Source organism: Corythoichthys intestinalis, chromosome 17 (assembly GCF_030265065.1).
Source record: "Corythoichthys intestinalis isolate RoL2023-P3 chromosome 17, ASM3026506v1, whole genome shotgun sequence".
Classification (NCBI taxonomy): domain Eukaryota; kingdom Metazoa; phylum Chordata; class Actinopteri; order Syngnathiformes; family Syngnathidae; genus Corythoichthys; species Corythoichthys intestinalis.
The window spans coordinates 37,921,861-37,940,040 of record NC_080411.1 but is presented as its reverse complement, the minus strand read 5'-3'; the positions used below and the strand labels follow the sequence as shown (position 1 = coordinate 37,940,040).

The 18,180-nt window shown below is 38.2% G+C and overlaps 1 protein-coding gene across 3 annotated transcripts in view; it reads right to left on the bottom strand.

Annotated features, from left to right (window-relative positions):
* Positions 1-18,180, bottom strand: part of arrdc1b (arrestin domain containing 1b) — a 56,443-nt gene that overhangs the window by 28,340 nt on the left and 9,923 nt on the right. For all 3 annotated transcript variants that reach the window (XM_057818439.1, XM_057818438.1, XM_057818440.1), the window contains exon 2: positions 1,415-1,525. In XM_057818439.1, coding sequence (XP_057674422.1) covers positions 1,415-1,525 — 111 coding nt within the window. The remainder of the gene's footprint in view (positions 1-1,414; positions 1,526-18,180) is intronic.

Genomic DNA, 18,180 nt, shown 5'->3' with positions numbered 1-18,180 from the left:
AAGAAGGTGCTCTGGTCAGATGAAACCAAAATTGAACTTTTTGGCCATAATGCAAAACGATATGTTTGGCGTAAAAGCAACACAGCTCATCACCCTGAACACACCATCCCCACTGTCAAACATGGTGGTGGCAGCATCATGGTTTGGGCCTGCTTTTCTTCAGCAGGGACAGGGAAGATGGTTAAAATTGACGGGAAGATGGATGCAGCCAAATACAGGAACATTCTGGAAGAAAACCTGTTGGTATCTGCACAAGACCTGAGACTGGGACGGAGATTTATCTTCCAACAGGACAATGATCCAAAACATAAAGCCAAATCTACAATGGAATGGTTAAAAAATAAACGTATCCAGGTGTTAGAATGGCCAAGTCAAAGTCCAGACCTGAATCCAATCGAGAATCTGTGGAAAGAGCTGAAGACTGCTGTTCACAAACACTCTCCATCCAACCTCACTGAGCTCGAGCTGTTTTGCAAGGAAGAATGGGCAAGAATGTCAGTCTCTCGATGTGCAAAACTGATAGAAACATACCCCAAGCGACTTGCAGCTGTAATTGGAGCAAAAGGTGGCGCTACAAAGTATTAACGCAAGGGGGCCGAATAATATTGCACGCCCCACTTTTCAGTTTTTTATTTGTTAAAAAAGTTTAAATTATCCAATAAATTTTGTTCCACTTCACGATTGTGTCCCACTTGTTGTTGATTCTTGACAAAAAATTAAAATTTTATATCTTTATGTTTGAAGCCTGAAATGTGGCGAAAGGTTGCAAGGTTCAAGGGGGCCGAATACTTTTGCAAGGCACTGTACATACTAAAATTGTTGTAAAACAACTTCATGTGATTTTTTTGAAGACTCACAGTTCTGGTCAAGTTTAACTTGTTATGTTCTCCATTTATTGCTATCAGCTTTACACAACAACCATGACTTGGGGTGACACTGGCACAGCAGACAAAAAACAACAAATCCTTTTTCCATAGCAGACATTGTTTGTTTTGCTCTAAAGTACGTAGCAGTTGTATCTGTGTGGTAGTCTGTCACATTGCTTGTCTCGCTCTGCTTGGGTTGCTGAGCCCACGAGGTAGACCATTTTGAAAAGAGATTGAGATATGGGAAAAACCGCAACAATAAAGGGAATGACAGGAAGTGAGAGCCTGGGTCATTCATTATTTATGTCCTGCTCTGTTAGGAGTCTACTGAGGGGTTGCTTAGGTTGTATTATAGTTCTCGTTTTCATTGATATACACATTTGACATTTTTTTCATCCTGTATTACAACCACTACTAAAATTAGAATTTCAATTTTGCATATCATATTGTAGATATTGAACGAACTCAAGTTTATGAAATTAAAGTTATGATTGTTCAATAAAGGCAAAAAAAAAAAAAAAAAAGGCAAAAAAGGCGCTTCATATCACCTTTGTCAGCAACAGACAACGTGCTGTTGAAGTACTGCTCCTCAATAGTCCATGACGTGTCGTTAAGTTTGCTGGAGATTCCACATGAGCCCTGACAGTTCACTTTGATGGCTGTGAAAAGACAGAAAACAATATATTGCAATTGAAATTGAATTTCTATTGCTGATTAATATAACGCCGCATTTAATCACTGTTACACTTAATTAAAATATAAAGACCATAACATTAGGAGTGTGACAACATAGCACTGTAGCTATGGTATACCTGTATATTGTTGTATTCGGGTAACACAAAATTCTAAATAAAATGACAAGCGGTAAACATAGTGATATACAAAATAAAAATATACAGATTTTTGAACCTTTACAAAAATCATGTAGCCGAAACAATATGCATATGTTCTTAGAGATCTTACATTTTGAAAGTGTGCTGACATTTTTGAACACCGGTTACAACTCAAAAGTCACTAAATTTAGTGAAACACGTTGCTAAGTTACCAACATTGCAGACACAACACACTTCCTCATTTATACCTTCCACAACTTGGCACAACTACACAACTAAATAAAAGCATCACATTTTTCATATTTCATTCAAACGTCTTAAACATTGTGAGGGGACGGCCATTGCTGTATTTTGCCTAGGACTGGGTTATAGTTCACACAGGCCCAGTGTCACCTCTCAGACCTATTCTGTCTGTGAGGATATGAAAAGCATCTGATAAAATACACAAGCGCACACACGCGCACACGCACAGTCTGACAGCAGCCAGAGGATTAAACAGAAAGGCAGCCAAGCAGCAGTATGAAAAGATAATTCCCGATATATTTTTTCAACCTCAGACCTAACCTTGAACACAGGGTATAAAAATGTATATACAAGTAGTGAGTGAGTTTAATATCGAGGACAATATTTCTACATTTTACTAAAAGACAAACACAGGTCAGTATAGTAATACCAATTTGTATTCTGATTTTCATTCATTTTAACTTTATTAATTTAGTTTTTATTAATATTGTATGAAAATATGCATTTATTTAGAATTACAACAATATTGATCAATCATCTAAAAAACAAATGATAATAATATCCATTCATTCATAATAATTTATTTTTAATGACCAAAAAGGGTCACTTGCCTTATAAATTGAAAGTGTCAAATTTGAATAGCTATCTACTGTAAAGACCACTTTCCCTGAAAGAGTTAACTGGTTGGACGACACACAACCTACACCCAGCACCAAGACTTTTTCAATCACGTTATTGCTGCTAAAAGAAAATATGTGTTGCAGTGTTGTTTTTGTCAACAATAATGATAACAAAAATATGTCATCGACAAACAGTATTTTCATGACGATGACGAGCTAAAAACGTGGCTGGGGAAACGAACATAACGAGACGAATGTCAGTTTTCGTCTGACGGGACGCCAACAAGAAGAAAATGCGACATTGTTTCTGTCACATGTTCACAATGCGTGAAATTTTAATATTGTACGTCAGCTTGCATCATGGCAGTTTTTGGGTCGTGTCACTCATGTAAGATGTGCTGCGCCTCTGCCTCCTCACTGGAGTTTAGGATGTGTCCCAAGCTAGGCTGCACTCCATTTTGCTTGTTTCGAAACACGGTATGATTTGTTTTCTTATCTTGACAAGAGAGAATATGCATTGATGCTTTAGCTTAGTTTAAAGGTCTGTGCTGAATGATAATCAGACACTAAATGTAATCCTAGCGTGAGTGCATCATTCGCGTTCGAGTTAGCATTAGCTTCAGAATGGTGAGTGTCCTCTTAAAACACTGGCCTGTCTAAAGCAGAGCCACTTGGCTTTACTAGCTAGTACGTCTAGTTTTTTCTTTTTTTTTTTTGCCGTACTAAAATAAAGTGTACTTTCACATCCACTCAGTGGGTGGCAGTGGCGCTCTCTCTTTTCAGAGTGTGCGCAGTATTTTTGAACCAAGAAAGAGTACACATCAAAGCAATATGGAGAGCTGTGCGCCATACAGCGACCCACTATCTTTTCTGGTTCTCACGTGTCCACCTGAGAAGTGCCATTTTCGACTTGGGATCGTCAAGACGATCGCCCTCAACTCCGATTCTCCCCCGGCCACCAAGAATGCGCTGTTTTCAGGTCTGTTTGGCTTTTGGCTTTGACTTTTAACACAGTGGGTGACGAGGAAAGACCACTCTGTTTACTGTGTCTAAAAATGATTGTAGCTGGAAGCCACATCAATATAGACGTCACTTAAAGACAGACCCCAGTATCCTTGATAAGACGCTTGATTGTTTTTCAGTGAAAACGTGCCGAATATTGCCAACAATCGTCCCGCTTTGCCAGTGTTAAATCAGTAAATCAGTGAACACTGTTGGCATGCTCAGTGCAAAATAACCCCAAACCATTGCAAAGGAGGTGCTACTGCGAGTAGCAAAAATAAAAACAGTCCCTCTGTCCAATGACACTGTCGTTTTTCTTCTATTCAGTTATTTTTTCGGTCAAATTTTTGCTGCTAATCAATTTGAATGTATTATTATGTATTGATTTTTATAACATTTTATTTTTCCGTATCAAATGGTCATAAATGTACCTTGAGTATTTTTACAGTTTGGATGTGACTTTTTTTTTTTTTTTTAATTCAGGCAAATTGATGCGCTTTAAGTCTTTTCTGTTACAAACAAAACAATGTTAACAAAGTTATACTTTATTATAAGTTGATGTTACTTTTTTTCTTTTATAGAAAAAAAGGACGCGTGAGGCAGAGGTGTACTTATAATAGTAAATTTATAGAAAAATGATACTATTTACATTGGCGACAGAGAGTTTGGGGGGGCGCAAAACATTTACGTCTTCATGGGGGGGGCGTAACACAAAATAATCGAGAAGCACTGGTCTATGTTCATTCGAAATTGTTGGAAATCTTTATTTATTTTTGGGCTAAAACTTTTGAGTTTTACAGATGAAAACATCTTGAGTACCGTAATTTCCCGAATATAATGCACACTTTTTTTCCCCCAAATCAACTTGTAAAATCATGGTGCGCATTATAAACGGGTACACGGATGGAGACAGAAATATATATATATTACATATATATATTAGAGATGTCCCAATGCGATATTTGGATCAGATCGGACGCAGATATGGGCAAAAAAATGCGCATCGGTATCGGATCGGAACACGGAAAAATTCCGATCCAGACTTCCGATCCAGTTTTTTCAAAGTCCGGTCCGGCTTTTCCAGCGCACCGATTTACATAATCCATTCCAGTTCTTGCTCCGGTTTGCTAAAATCCGGTCCGCATTTTACGGCACACCTTCAACACACTACATTACCGTCTCCCAATTTACCGAGAGACTTTATCGGTAAAAATGTCAGCTGTGTGGGATCATTTCACCTTAAAGGACGACAAAGACGAAGAGGCAGAGTGCAACATATGCCACAATAAAGTCAAGCGTAGTGGTAAAGCTGTAAGAAGTTTTAATACAACCAACCTAATCAAGCATTTAGCGAAATACCACCACAAACAATATGAGGAGTATGTTAAGAAAACCGAAGAAAAAAAGAAAGGTCCTACGCAACTAACACTGGCAGAAACTTTTGCTATGCATGACAAACTGGCACTCGACAGTCCCAAAGCCCAGGGAATAACAAGAGTCATTGCCGAAGAATTCATTTTTGATGACCAACCATTATCTCACGTGAGTAAAGACGCACCATCCAACACTTAGAACCACGTTACAACATGCCCAGCCGTCATTACATCCTTGAGCGATTCGGCCGTGGAAGATTCGCGAACGATTCACAAACATCCAAATTCCGATCATTGAAATATGTCAAGTAAAGCGGAACTAATACACAGCGCGGTCTTCGGGACGCTAGGAGCAACGGACCGCATTGCGTCCCGAGAGTAAACATCATGCTTGTCATAGACGCGGGTAATGCCAATGCTCAACTCACGGCTTAAGCTCAACTCATGCCGCTGGATAAAAAACACAAGAATACCTGACTGCTGCTGACAGCCGCTACAAACTACGTCAACGTCATTTTACTGGAGATAATAGATATCATGTATATAGAACTAGATGCAAAATGACAGACTCGACTGCGTTAGCAACACTGAAGTATTGAAAAGCAGATGCGTTAGTAAACAGCCGCCATCTTAAAGCAGAAGACTTCCCTAATAGGCTGTTGTGAACCTTCCAAGCGAACCTAATTAACTTTTTATCTAAAATACTCCTAAATCGGCAAAATCTTGACTTGAATCTATCTTCAAAACAGTTTTAAAACTTTCACATGTCAAAAGTAGACAGAAGGGAAATTATGGAATAATGGGAGCAATTTTAACAACTTTAACAGTTGAGTCGCAAAATTAAATGTATTGAATGTAGTTTAAAGCTGCTGTTACAGAATGGGGACTTGAGTATTTTATTTACTGTTTTAAAATGTTAACTCGATACTGAAATAGTCGTTTATTTAAACCTGAGAGGCTTTTTATACAATTTTTGTAACTAATGCACGAAACATTAAAAGCATCTAATAGCTTGGGGGATTTGTGGGATTTTCCACTGAGGTTGTTGGTGTGTTTTGCTTTTTTAAGACAGTTTACAATATTATTTGCACGTTTTATTGACTGACTATGCCATTTCTGTTTGTTATTTATAATGTTTTGTGTTTGTCACTGAATAAACAGGTCAGTTTCTTGTTACCAACCGTTGTGTGTTATTCAAACTCACCTAATTCAGCTGGCTAGATGTTATCAAGAGTACTAAAACCTTTTTCAACATGAGTATGACCACTAAGTAAGGAGGCTAAATAACTTTAAACTTTAACACATGCTCAGATAGGTCGGTATCGGTATCAGCCAGTATCGGTATCGGCTCTGAAGTGCAAAACAATAACGGTATCGGGTCGGAAGTGCAAAAACCTGGATCGGGACATCCCTAATATATATAAACTGATTTTTTTTATTGACACGGCCACATTGTGTTGAAGAAACGTATGCGGCGACCCGTTGCCGACCATCACGGTACGTGACGTCACCATTTTGTTTCGGTAATACTTCACTCTAATCGGCTAAATGATTTCGTCTGTGTTAAATTCTGCTTTTTTCACTCTTCATAAAGCACAGAATTTAGTTTCTTGAACTCATTTGAGTCAACGTTTATTGCAGCTGCGCAACTCGGACCATGACGAACGTAAACACACAGACTTCCTGTGTCCCTCAACTATATCTGTCACTCGGGAAACTCAAACTCAAATAACATTAGTTCCTATTGTCACTGTCGTGTTGACAGCGATGAGCTCTCACGGATTTCCGACTTACGTTCTCACTTTCATTTTACCGTATCAATCCATGGAAGAAACATTTATTCATCATGATGAAACGAGCAAGTTATACAGCAGCCTTTAAAAGAAAAGTCACATCTGTTTTGTTTTCTCTTAGATTCTGGTAAGTTGGAGAAGTTGTCAAATCATATTATTACCATAAATATTGTCAGTTTATGGTAATGTTTTAAACTACCAATGTGCTATGCTTGTGCTGTGTTTCACCAGTCAGTAAAATGACATTTCTGTATCTGTACACGAGCTCTGTTTTCTTGTATTCTTCTATTTATTAGTGCTAAAATTAGGGTGCGCGTTAAAAACGGGTACAATAATTTTCCCTAGATTTTACAAGTAAATTTGGGGTGCGCTTTATACACGGGTGCGCCTTATATTCGGGAAATTACGGTAACTGTCCACTAAAACTACACAAAATTTGTTTGAGATTTCGCCGACTACAACTGGACAACCACGAAAACATTTTGAAATGACTAAAATATCACTAGGTCTAATACTGTAATTTTTGGACAATACGGAGCACCTGACTATAAGCCGCAAACCATCAAATTTGACTCGAAAACGGCATTTTTTCCATAGATATGCAACACCAGACTATAAGCCGGAGCTTTCCTCACTGTATTATAGGATATATACACTATAGCTGTCCTGACTAGTCGATGTAGTCGACGTAATCTGTGACATAAATGCGTTGACGAGCACAACATCCCGTCGACGGTTAATGAAGGGTTAAAAAAATATATGCGTGGAAAGTTGAGAATGTCGGACGCTCGCTAAGCAAGCAGGAAAAACAATACAAAACCAAAAAAGTGCACCATTGTGGCCAAAACATTGACTTATTTCAATGAAACAAAGAAGGGTACACTTTCGTGTCCTGTCTCTTCAATGCCAAGCTTGGCTGCACATCGGCCGTGATTGAACACCTAGTTGTAATTTCGGAAGACGACAGGAGACAACAGGCTGGTAGATCGTAAGTCCACCTAACTAACTAATGACATGTTTTATCGAAGTTGCTAAGCCTGTCGTGATATGCAATGAGTCCATTTAACGCACAGTAAATAAAAATGAGGAAGTTCATTTTCACGGCTGCGTCTTATCGCTGCGTCCGTGCGTGCGTGAATGCACACATTTGTGCGTGCATGTTGATGGCATATGAGACTCCACTTCCTTTCACAGATGTTTATTGGTCATCAACACACTGTAGAATTAAAGTTCTTACTTACAAAATAAGGAAACACATCTATATTAAACACTGTCAATGTTAGCATTGCTACATTGAGGATAATGGGGAAAACAAGACAACCTACTTTAGTCTGGTATAAAACATTGGCAGTCTTCTCCAACACGCAAACTTGCGGTTAAAAGGTGACACTTCAAAGATGAAAAATCACTGTGTAACAGCATTTGCAAACGAAAAAATGAAAACAAATGTATTACTGAAACCACATGCATGAAAAGTGCTTTTTTTTGCTAAGTGTAAAGCTTACGGTTAGCGGTTTAGCGAACATACTTCCAACGAACATTTGAAAATAAAAGCACGTCATGTTCGTTATTTAAATAACGATTTCTAGAGTTAATCCCACATACTTCAGAAGTCAGATTCTACACTAAAAATAGCTTAATGAAAAATCTGATTGGCAATGAATTATTATAATTATTACAATACTATTGTTTATAGTTGTATACAATACTATTAAATATAGCAGTATACTATAATATTAATGCTAGATTTTTTTCAAGAATTGTTTTAAATCATATTGGAAAGGCAAAGTCAGTGTTATGAATCTGTTTACATTCCGATCTTTTGCACTAGTTAATGCTATATGCATTTGACCTCATTGTTTATTTGTGATTTATTGTTTTTTACGTGTTTATTTGTACTTTAATAAAGAATTTAAGTGTTTCAAAATGTTTTTGTGAATTAATAAACGTCATCAAAAATTCATTGCTAAATTAGTATAAAAATAAAAAATAAAAATTTAAAAAATAGACTATTAAGAAAAGTAGTCGTCTGACTTATCAGGAGAACATTAGTCGTTTGTGAAAGCCCTAATATACACCAAATGATATTAACCGGTAACACCTTATTTGACAGCAGCGTCATAAGACCGCCACAATTATGACATGATACTGTCATGAGCATTAATGAATGCTTATGACTGATTTCATTTAGTGTCATCCGGCAAATTATCTCACTTTTGAATGGATGTAAAAGATCCGAGCTGAAAATAAATGGCATTAGTGACAAAATTAGATGGATGACACTAAATGACATCTGTCATAAGCATTCATTGATGCCCATGACAGTGTCATGTCATAATTATGACAATATTATGTGTCTTGTGACGCCGCAGTCAAATAAAGTGTTCCCCATTAACCCAAATAAATCTACAAATAAGCCGCACTGGACTATAAACCAGAGGATTCAAAATGAGGGGGAAAAAGTAGCGGCTTATAGTCCGAAAATTAAAAGTATTTTCGTCCAAAAGACTAAGACTAAGACAAAAACTGAAAGGGCTGCCAAAAACAAAACTGATGTATTGGATTAATCATTAATCCAAGGATTTAACATTTTTTAAATGAATCTGCTATTGACTTGCGTTTCTAATAATATTACAGTTCGTATATGTATTCTGGTTCAATAGACAGGAAAAAGGAAATGTAAACGAGCGCAATCGACCAGTCATTGCCTTGCACCTTTGAATTACGCAACTCCCACTCACAAAACAGATATGCACAAGAAGCAGATGGCCTTGCCAGATTGTTGGCACAATTTCAGGCAGGAGGGAGAACCTAAAATAAATGCAAAAAAAAAACAGGGTCGAGTCTTCTAACCAAGCATATAAATTTATGCATATGATAGTACATAAAGCAGTTTGACTAACAGTTTGAACAGCAAATATTGTTGTCTTTGTCTATTCAATTAAATATAGGTTAAAAAGGATTTGCAAATCAAGTCTTTTTGTTTGTATTTACATTTTAGAAACTTTCACAACTTCAGTACAATCAAGGTTGTGACTGATACACTGTACCATGGTTAGTAAAAATAACTACACACAAACAGCGTTACACAAAATCAATGTCCTTTCAGAATCCTCACACCGCAAACAGTACAGGTGTCAAAAACATACACTTTTTGTTTATTAAGGTTTGAAATGGGAGCAAATCTTTGTTTTTTTTTATCCCACATATAAAGACTGCTCAAGTTGTTTTGACTTTAATAACAACTGTTTGAGTAAAAAAAACAAAATTGACCTAAAAACCATCACGGTCTGTTCACATTTGAGAAGAGACAATACATTGTACTCTGTCTTTGGGGATTTCAGCAGAGACTGTCTGTCTACAGATAAATAATGGGCAGTGACTCAAGATACTCATCAAACCAGATGGAACATAACAAAGGATGACACATTTGTCTGAACTTTCACCCAATAAAGACAGCATATTTTAAAATTTGAAAGCCGGCAGTGAAATAATATAACTACTTTGTTATTGCATCAATTTACTGTGACAAATGTTGCATAAAGTGACACATGTGATGAAAAAAAATAATAAATGTTTTTCATACTTAAAAACAAATTTGACCAGAAAGAAGCAAAGATTTGGATATCATGTAGTGTGAGAGTGATTATAGTTCATTCTTTCTGGTCTATGTCATTGGCTGGTAGTAACAAAACAATCAGGGAGCATTCACCAAACTAGAGCTGTCCCGACTAGTCGACATAGTCGACGTCATCGATGACGTAAATCCGTCGACGAGCACAACATCCCGTCGACGGTTAATGAAGGGTTAAAAAAATATATGCGTGGAAAGTTAGAATGTCGGATGCTCTGTTTGCAAGCGGGGAAAGCGGCACAAAGCCAAAAAATGCGCACCAGAGTGTCCAAAACATTGCCTTATTTCAAAGAAACAAAGGAGAGTACACTCTTCTGTCCTTTCTCTTCAATGCCAAGCTTGGCTGCACGTTGGCCGTGAATAAACACCTCAAGCGCCTTCACGCAGTTTGTAATTTTTTTTCTTTCATTTTTTGTACACCAGAGGGTGCTGTCGCCTTACTAAATAATAATGTTTCATTGACAATGGGCCTATAAGTGCTATTAGTATTGTTTTAATGCTAATTGAAAGGTTTATTTCATGTTATGGTTTATTTTATGGTATAGAAAATTATATAAGGTTAAAAGGTCATAAATATATACAGTATATACAGTGATTGCACTCAAGGGAGAGATTGTCAATGATAAGGTAAAGGCAATTCATATAGGCAATTCATTGATATATAAATAAGGTTTAAAAGGAAAAAGGTGAAAAGTTTTTGTTAATTTCTAATTGTGTTGCTTTATTTGTGCGCACCGTAGCTCTTACAGTGTGTTTACATCAAGGATGGAATAAAAGTTGTAAACCATCAGTTTAAGAGACCATCTTTTCAATCGGGATGCTACACTAGTTAATTCTATCAGCATTTGAACTCATTGTTTATTTGTGATTTATTATTGTTATTTACGTGTTTATTTGTACTTTAATAAATAATTTGAGTGTTCCAATATGTTTTTTGTGAATTGATAAGCGTCAACAAAAATGTCATTGCTAAATTGGTAAAAAAAAAAAATAAATAAAAAATTATTAGATTAGTCGACTAATCGTAAAAATAGTCGGCTGACTAATCGGGAGAAAATTAGTCGTTTGGGACAGCCCTACACCAAACCCTGAGAGACCTTTTTTCACTGGAGGGTACAGACATTCCATGTATCTGGACAATCTACCTAGTTACAGCACATCAGTAGCAAAGAGAACATTAAGGGTACTTTTTTCCTGATTAGGGGGCCTCCAGAGCGAATCATCCTCTTCCATCTCTCCCTGTCTTCTGCTCTCCCTTGCAGCTACCTACCTGCATTATTGCCTCATCACATCCATAATATTGCTTCTCTTTTATTTTCATCTTTGACTCCTATCAGTGATGTTTTCGTCAACAATGACGATAACGGATATATTTATTCGACAAACAATTTTTCATGACGATGACGTCACAATGACGAGTTAAAAACGTGGCTAGTTGGGAGAATAGGGCTGGGCGATATGACCTTAAGTACGTATCAAGGTAAATTTAGCAGATTTACCTCGATAACGATAAATGACGATAAATTCGCCCAAGCGGACTGTTATATAATTTGAAAATCTTAATCAAGACATGAAATACAAATTAACTGTTTCTCGTTGATTTATTTACCAGCTTTCAATTTAACATATTTAACAATTGTACATGCAGTCTAAACATTAAGTATATAAAAATGTATTGTAAACAATAGGAATTCAAGTATGAGCATTTATTTAGCATTTATTAATACATGCACCCCCCCACACAGAAACACACACATTAAAGCTATATTGCTCTTATGCCAATGAAACATTGAAGATTTTATGATGGCAGTAATGACACAGAATAAAGCAAGCACATACAGAAAAATAGCTGTGGCCATTAAACGGTCATATTATGGGTTTCACTGTTGGATTATACTTTATGCTGAATGTTTTATCATCATAAAAGCTATTAGAGAAATCATACACAAAGAGAGATACAAAATAACACGACATACTAATTGCTAGATGGAGTCCCTGCCCAATCCACTCATTAAGTTCAGCCGTTTCGGCAAGGTTAGAGCTGCTATCTGACTCCATCACGTTCATTTGGAGCATTAGCCGCTAGCGTTAGCCTGTGGCCTTGCTACCAGTAGAAAGCACTGAAAGCACCCTCTCCTGAAATCATGGGAACCAGGAAGGACAGCTGGATGCCACTAAGAGTCTATTGAATGTCGTGTAAAAGTTTGACGAAGCTCTCTTTAGCCACACTCCATCACGTTTGCTTGTAGCGTTAGCCAGTAGCGTTAGCCTATCGGGCTTCTGTTTGTTTGACTTCCTGATAACCACGTGACTTCATACGTAAGCACACTGACTGCTTTCCTAAAGGGGAATGAACGTAGCCGAACAGCACAGAGTCAAAGTGGGATGCAAAGACTATTTTTTCTTGTTTTATTAAATTACCAAATTTACCGACATGGTCAAGATTACGTCGGTCATCGGGAAGAATTTCGGTAATGGTAAATTTTCGGTATACCGCCCGGCTCTATGGGATTCTAGAACATAATGAAACAAATGCCAGTTTTCGTCTGACGAGACAAGACGAAAATGCAACATTGTTTCTGTCATATGTTCACAATGTGTGTCAATTTCATATTGTACGTGGAGTTTGTCGGCTTACATCGTAGCAGTGTTTGAGTAGTGTCACTCATGTGAGATGTGGTGCGCTTCTCCCTCAGTCTCTTCACCGGAGTTTAGGATGTGTCTAGCTAGGACGTGCTCCATCTTGCTTGTTTAGAAACACTGTAAGATATGTTTTCTTATCTTGGCAAGAGAGAATATGCAATGGTGCTTTAGCCTTTAAAGATCTGTGCTTAGTTATCGTCAGACGCTAAATGTAGCTCCGACCATTGGCATAGCATTCGCGTTAACATTAGCTTCAGAATGGCGAGTTTTCTCTTAAAACAGTGGCCAGTCTAAAGCTGAGCCACTTGGCTTTTCTGGTCAGTAAATCCAGAGGAGAGCCAGTTGCCGAAATGGCATATAGTTTACAGCCCACTTCAGCAGTTTTGTTTTGTAAACTAGTAATTAATGGAAAATACTGATCGCTTGCAACTTCTTGCTAGACTCTAAGAATAGCAACGACAACAACAACAAAAAATCCCAGACTTTCCAGTGCTAAACGCTCAGATAACATTGTTTTTTTTTTTTTCCCAACAAACAGTTCGTGGCTTCCAGGTGGGTTTAATTGAAAATGAAGAACTGCTTTTCCTGCTGAGTGTACTTATACACTAATACAGTGGGGAGAACAAGTATTTGATTCACTAGCAATTTTGCTGGTTTTCCCACTTGCAAAGCATGTAGAGGTCTGTAATTTGTATCATAAGTTCTCTTCAACTGTGAGGGACGGAATCTAATACAAAAAAACAGAAAATCACGTTGTATGATTTTTAAATAATAAATTTGCATTTAATTGCATGAAATAAGTATTTGATACATCACAAAAACTGAATTTAATATTTGGTACAGAAACCTTTGTTTGCTATCACAGATACCAAACGTTTCCTGTAGTCCTTGACAAGGTTTGCACACACTGCAGCAGGGATTTTGGCCCACTCCTCCATGCAGATCTTCTCCAGAGCCTTCAGGTTTCGAGGCTGCTGCCGGGCAACACGGACTTTCAGCTCCCTCCATAGATTTTCTCTCGGGTTCAGATCTGGTGACTGGCTAGGCCACTCCAGGACCTTAAGATGCTTCTTACGGAGTCACTCTTTAATTGCCTTGGCTGTGTGCTTTGGTTCGTTGTCATGCTGGAAGACCCAGCCACGACCCATCTTCAGGGCTCTCACTGAAGGAAGGAGGTTGTCAGCCAAGATCTGGCGATACATAGCCCCATCCATCCTCCCCTCAATACGGTGCAGTCGTCCTGTACCCTTGGCAGAGAAGCAGCCCCAAAAAATGATGTTTCCTCCTCCATGTTTAGCGGTTGGGATGGTGTTCTTGGGGTTGTACTCATCCTTCTTTTTCCCCCAAACACGACGAGCCGAGTTTAGACCAAAAAGTTCAATTTTGGTCTCATCCGACCACATGACCTTCTCCCATTGCTCCTCTGGATCATCCAGATGGTCAGTGGCAAACTTCAGACGTGTCTGGACATGCACTGGCTTCAGCAGCAGGACCTTGCGTGCGCTGTAGGATTTTAATCCATGATGGCGTAATGTGTTTCCGATGGTTTTCTTCGAGACTGTGGTTCCAGCTCTCTTCAGGTCATTGACCAGGTCCTGCCGTGTAGTTCTGTGCTGATCCCTCACCTTCCTTATGATCAGTGATGCCCCACGAGGTGAGATCTTGCATGGAGCCCCAGAACGAGGCAGATTGACCGTCAACTTGAACTTCTTCCATTTTCTAATAATTGCTCCAACAGTTGTTACCTTCTCACCAAGCTGCTTGCTTATTTTCCTGCAGCCCATCCCAGCCTTGAGCATGTCTATTATTTTATCCCTGATGTCCTTACACAGCTCTTTGGTCTTGGTCATTGTGGAGAGGTTGGAGTTTGTTTGTTTGAGCATGTGAACAGGTGTCTTTTATACAGGTAACAAGTTCAAACAGGTGCAGTTACTTCCGGTAATGAGTGGTGAACAGGAAGGGTTCTTAAAAGAGAACTAAGAGCCGAAATATTTACTAGTTGGTAATGTATCAAATACTTATTTCATGCAGTTAAATACAAATTTATTCTTTAAAAATTATACAATGTGATTTTCTGGATTTTTGTATTAGATTCCGTCCCTCACAGTTGAAGAGAACTTATGATACAAATTACAGACCTCTACATGGCTTGCAAGTGGGAAAACCAGCAAAATCGGCAGTGTATCAAATACTTGTCTCCCCACTGTAAGTATTTTTGTCCAAAAGACTAAGACAAAAACAAGAATTAAAAGGGCTGCCAAAACAACACTGACTCCTAGCTAGAGGTGGACATATATGAATATCCACTAGGTCTACACTATGTAGGACACAGCACAACCAACAAAATAAAACAGCTCTTACCAGTGCTCAGGAAGCTATGCGTATAACATGCTCTGACTCAGCAGCCAGCTGAATTTGTTACCAACACATTGGAGTTCATCCAAATCCGCTTTATGGTTCAATGAGAGTGTACGCAAGCAGAGACAATCCTGGGCTACTACCCGTCAGAGAGACGGTGTCGCCAACAGTTTTTCTAGATGGGAGATGACTAGAATGTGAGACCACATTCAAAGTACTACAATTGCAGAGACATACTGTACATGACTGGTACCGAATCAAATAGCATGAAGGGAACATTTCCTTTGCATTTGAAATCTAACTTTTTGCCTAATTTTGGCCTTTTAATGAAAAAAGCGTTACGGGTGAGCCTTAACCAGCCTGAGCTTGCTGTGTTTATTTCCTTTGTCATAAAGCCTATACACCCAAGGCAGGAATTTGATCCTTCACGGCATATTTTCTTGTCGAAGTTTGGGCCTGTCTTACACTGTTGTTAGCTGTGTCAATTGACTCGTTTAGTGCAGGAAATCAAAATACAGGTCCTGAAATATTTTTAAAAATGCAGCCAACAATGGAAAAACAGCACTTGTGATGCATGTTGCATAAGACAATGTAATGTTTAGGGAACATAAGCCAATAATAACGGTTCCTTTTTTACAATACAATCCCAGCTCTTGACAAGAACAACGTGGTCCACACTCATTACAGTTAAAAGCATTTCTGCCTGAATTAAATTTATCTGCACTCTAAAGAGATAAAGAAAAATAATTACTTGTGATTAGGAAATTACCACTTATATGAATTATAACTTGTCAGACAACTTTTTCCACTGCCCGTAGATAGGTTATGTGATTTGAATAGTTGATATGTTGCTTTTGAATACATAACAAAAGAAGTTTCAACCGTGTCGTCAAAGTATAAAAGAGAATCTTATCTTTAAGAAGTCTTTCATAGAGATTAATTTTAGGAGAGAAACACATGCCAGTAAACACCCTACCTGCTAGGTACCCTTATTTTTTCTAATATGCAGAGCAATTCAGCACGATTGGATTGAAAAGGATTTAGAAACAAACACATCTGCATTTATATTAGAGACATGCAGACACACACACATTCACACACAAATCCTTGCATGTTTGCAGGCAGAGGTAAGAGGTTTAACCCTGAAAAAGTTACATCATAAAACAACCAGCGGCCTTGCTGGTCTTCACTATGTCATTATTTCAGAAGATTTCGCTAAGTGCTTAATTTTGTCTATAGCTTATTATTAATGAAAACATGGCTTTCACTCTAGTAATTTATAAAACTGGCTGGAAAGAATGAATCAATGTAACATGAAGGCATGTCTAGAAACTCTATATCATTAGGGCCCGAGCACCAACATGGTGTGAACTCGACTGAACTCATCTAAGTATCCTTGCGCAAGATACTGAACCCCACGTTGCTCCTGGTGCTGCGTCACCAGTAGGTGAATGGCGGGATAGTGTAAAGCGCTTTGAGCGCCTTGAAAGGTGGAAAAGCGCTATATAAGTATAACACCATTTACCATTTACCATTCATTGAAATATCACGCATTAGGCCTGGCGCCCCCTGCTGGGAACAGGAAATGGCCTTTTTTATGAGACAGACTCCTCCTGGAAGGGAAAAAAACCTAATGAGCCCCCCCAAAAAAATCACCGAAAAGAGATTGGAGAAATCGACATAGGACTCCCGAGGGCCCGTTCAGTCCTGCTTGCAGGGCTAGTTAAGGATGTAATTTCTTTGAAGATAATGTGATTAACTTCCCAAATTGACTTTTCTTATTGATAATATTAACGGAACGGAACGGAACAGAACAGAATAGACCTTTATTGTCATTACACAGTTGTACAATGAAATTGTGGAGCATTTCCCGTATGAAAGTATAAAATCTAAATACATATAAATATAAAATGTGTATGAGATAGTCCTATGTTCAGGCAGTGCAAAGAATCGAAGTGAAGTAGCAGCAGTTTGACAGTGAAGGCATTGAATATTGCACGCTAATATAGCAAGTAAGTAAGTATTGCACATAGTATATCGCATGTAAATGAATATTGGACATTGGGTGATGTGGTATTACATATGGCAGTTCAGGGTGGAGATAGCTTTAGCAAAGAAACTGTTCCTCAGTCTGCAATCAACATTTTGTCCTGTTTCCAAAATAACCTGACATCCTCTTTGCTTTCTCATTTTAATACATAATTAAAACAGTGTTGAAAGGGTCTAGAGCAGTGGTCCCCAACCTTTTTTGCACAATGGACCGCTGTAATGTGGGCCTATTTTTTTCGACGACCGGCAATGTGAGGCAGAAAATTACAGTAAATATAAAACAACACGACAGGGCTAAATATAAGAGTGTGACAATATCTCGATACAGCGATATAGCACGATATTTTGCAACCCAATCGGTTATCGATATGCTCCCGCCAAGTATCGATACTTTTATTTGACATATTGGCCATATAATGGAGTATGGATGCTGTAAACTGCTCAGTGTTTGTTGAGCAATTCTTTGGCGGTCCACGAAGGGCGCTCAAGAGTGGCGGTGAAGGTAAAGTGCGCACAAGTCTCTAGAGAAGACTAAAGGAAGCGCCAAGTGGGTTGAAAAAATTTTTAAAACTTTGTGAGAACGGTGGAGGAAAAAATGAGCAAAATATTGCTATAAATCACACATGTGGACACACTTTAGATTTTACACCAACAAGAAAGGAAGTAAGGTGAACAAGGACTTTGCCGTTTGCAGGAATCGTTTAACAAAAATACGGTTCACTGGCAGCTGGTGATGAAGTGGACACCGGATTTCCTCACTGCTTCG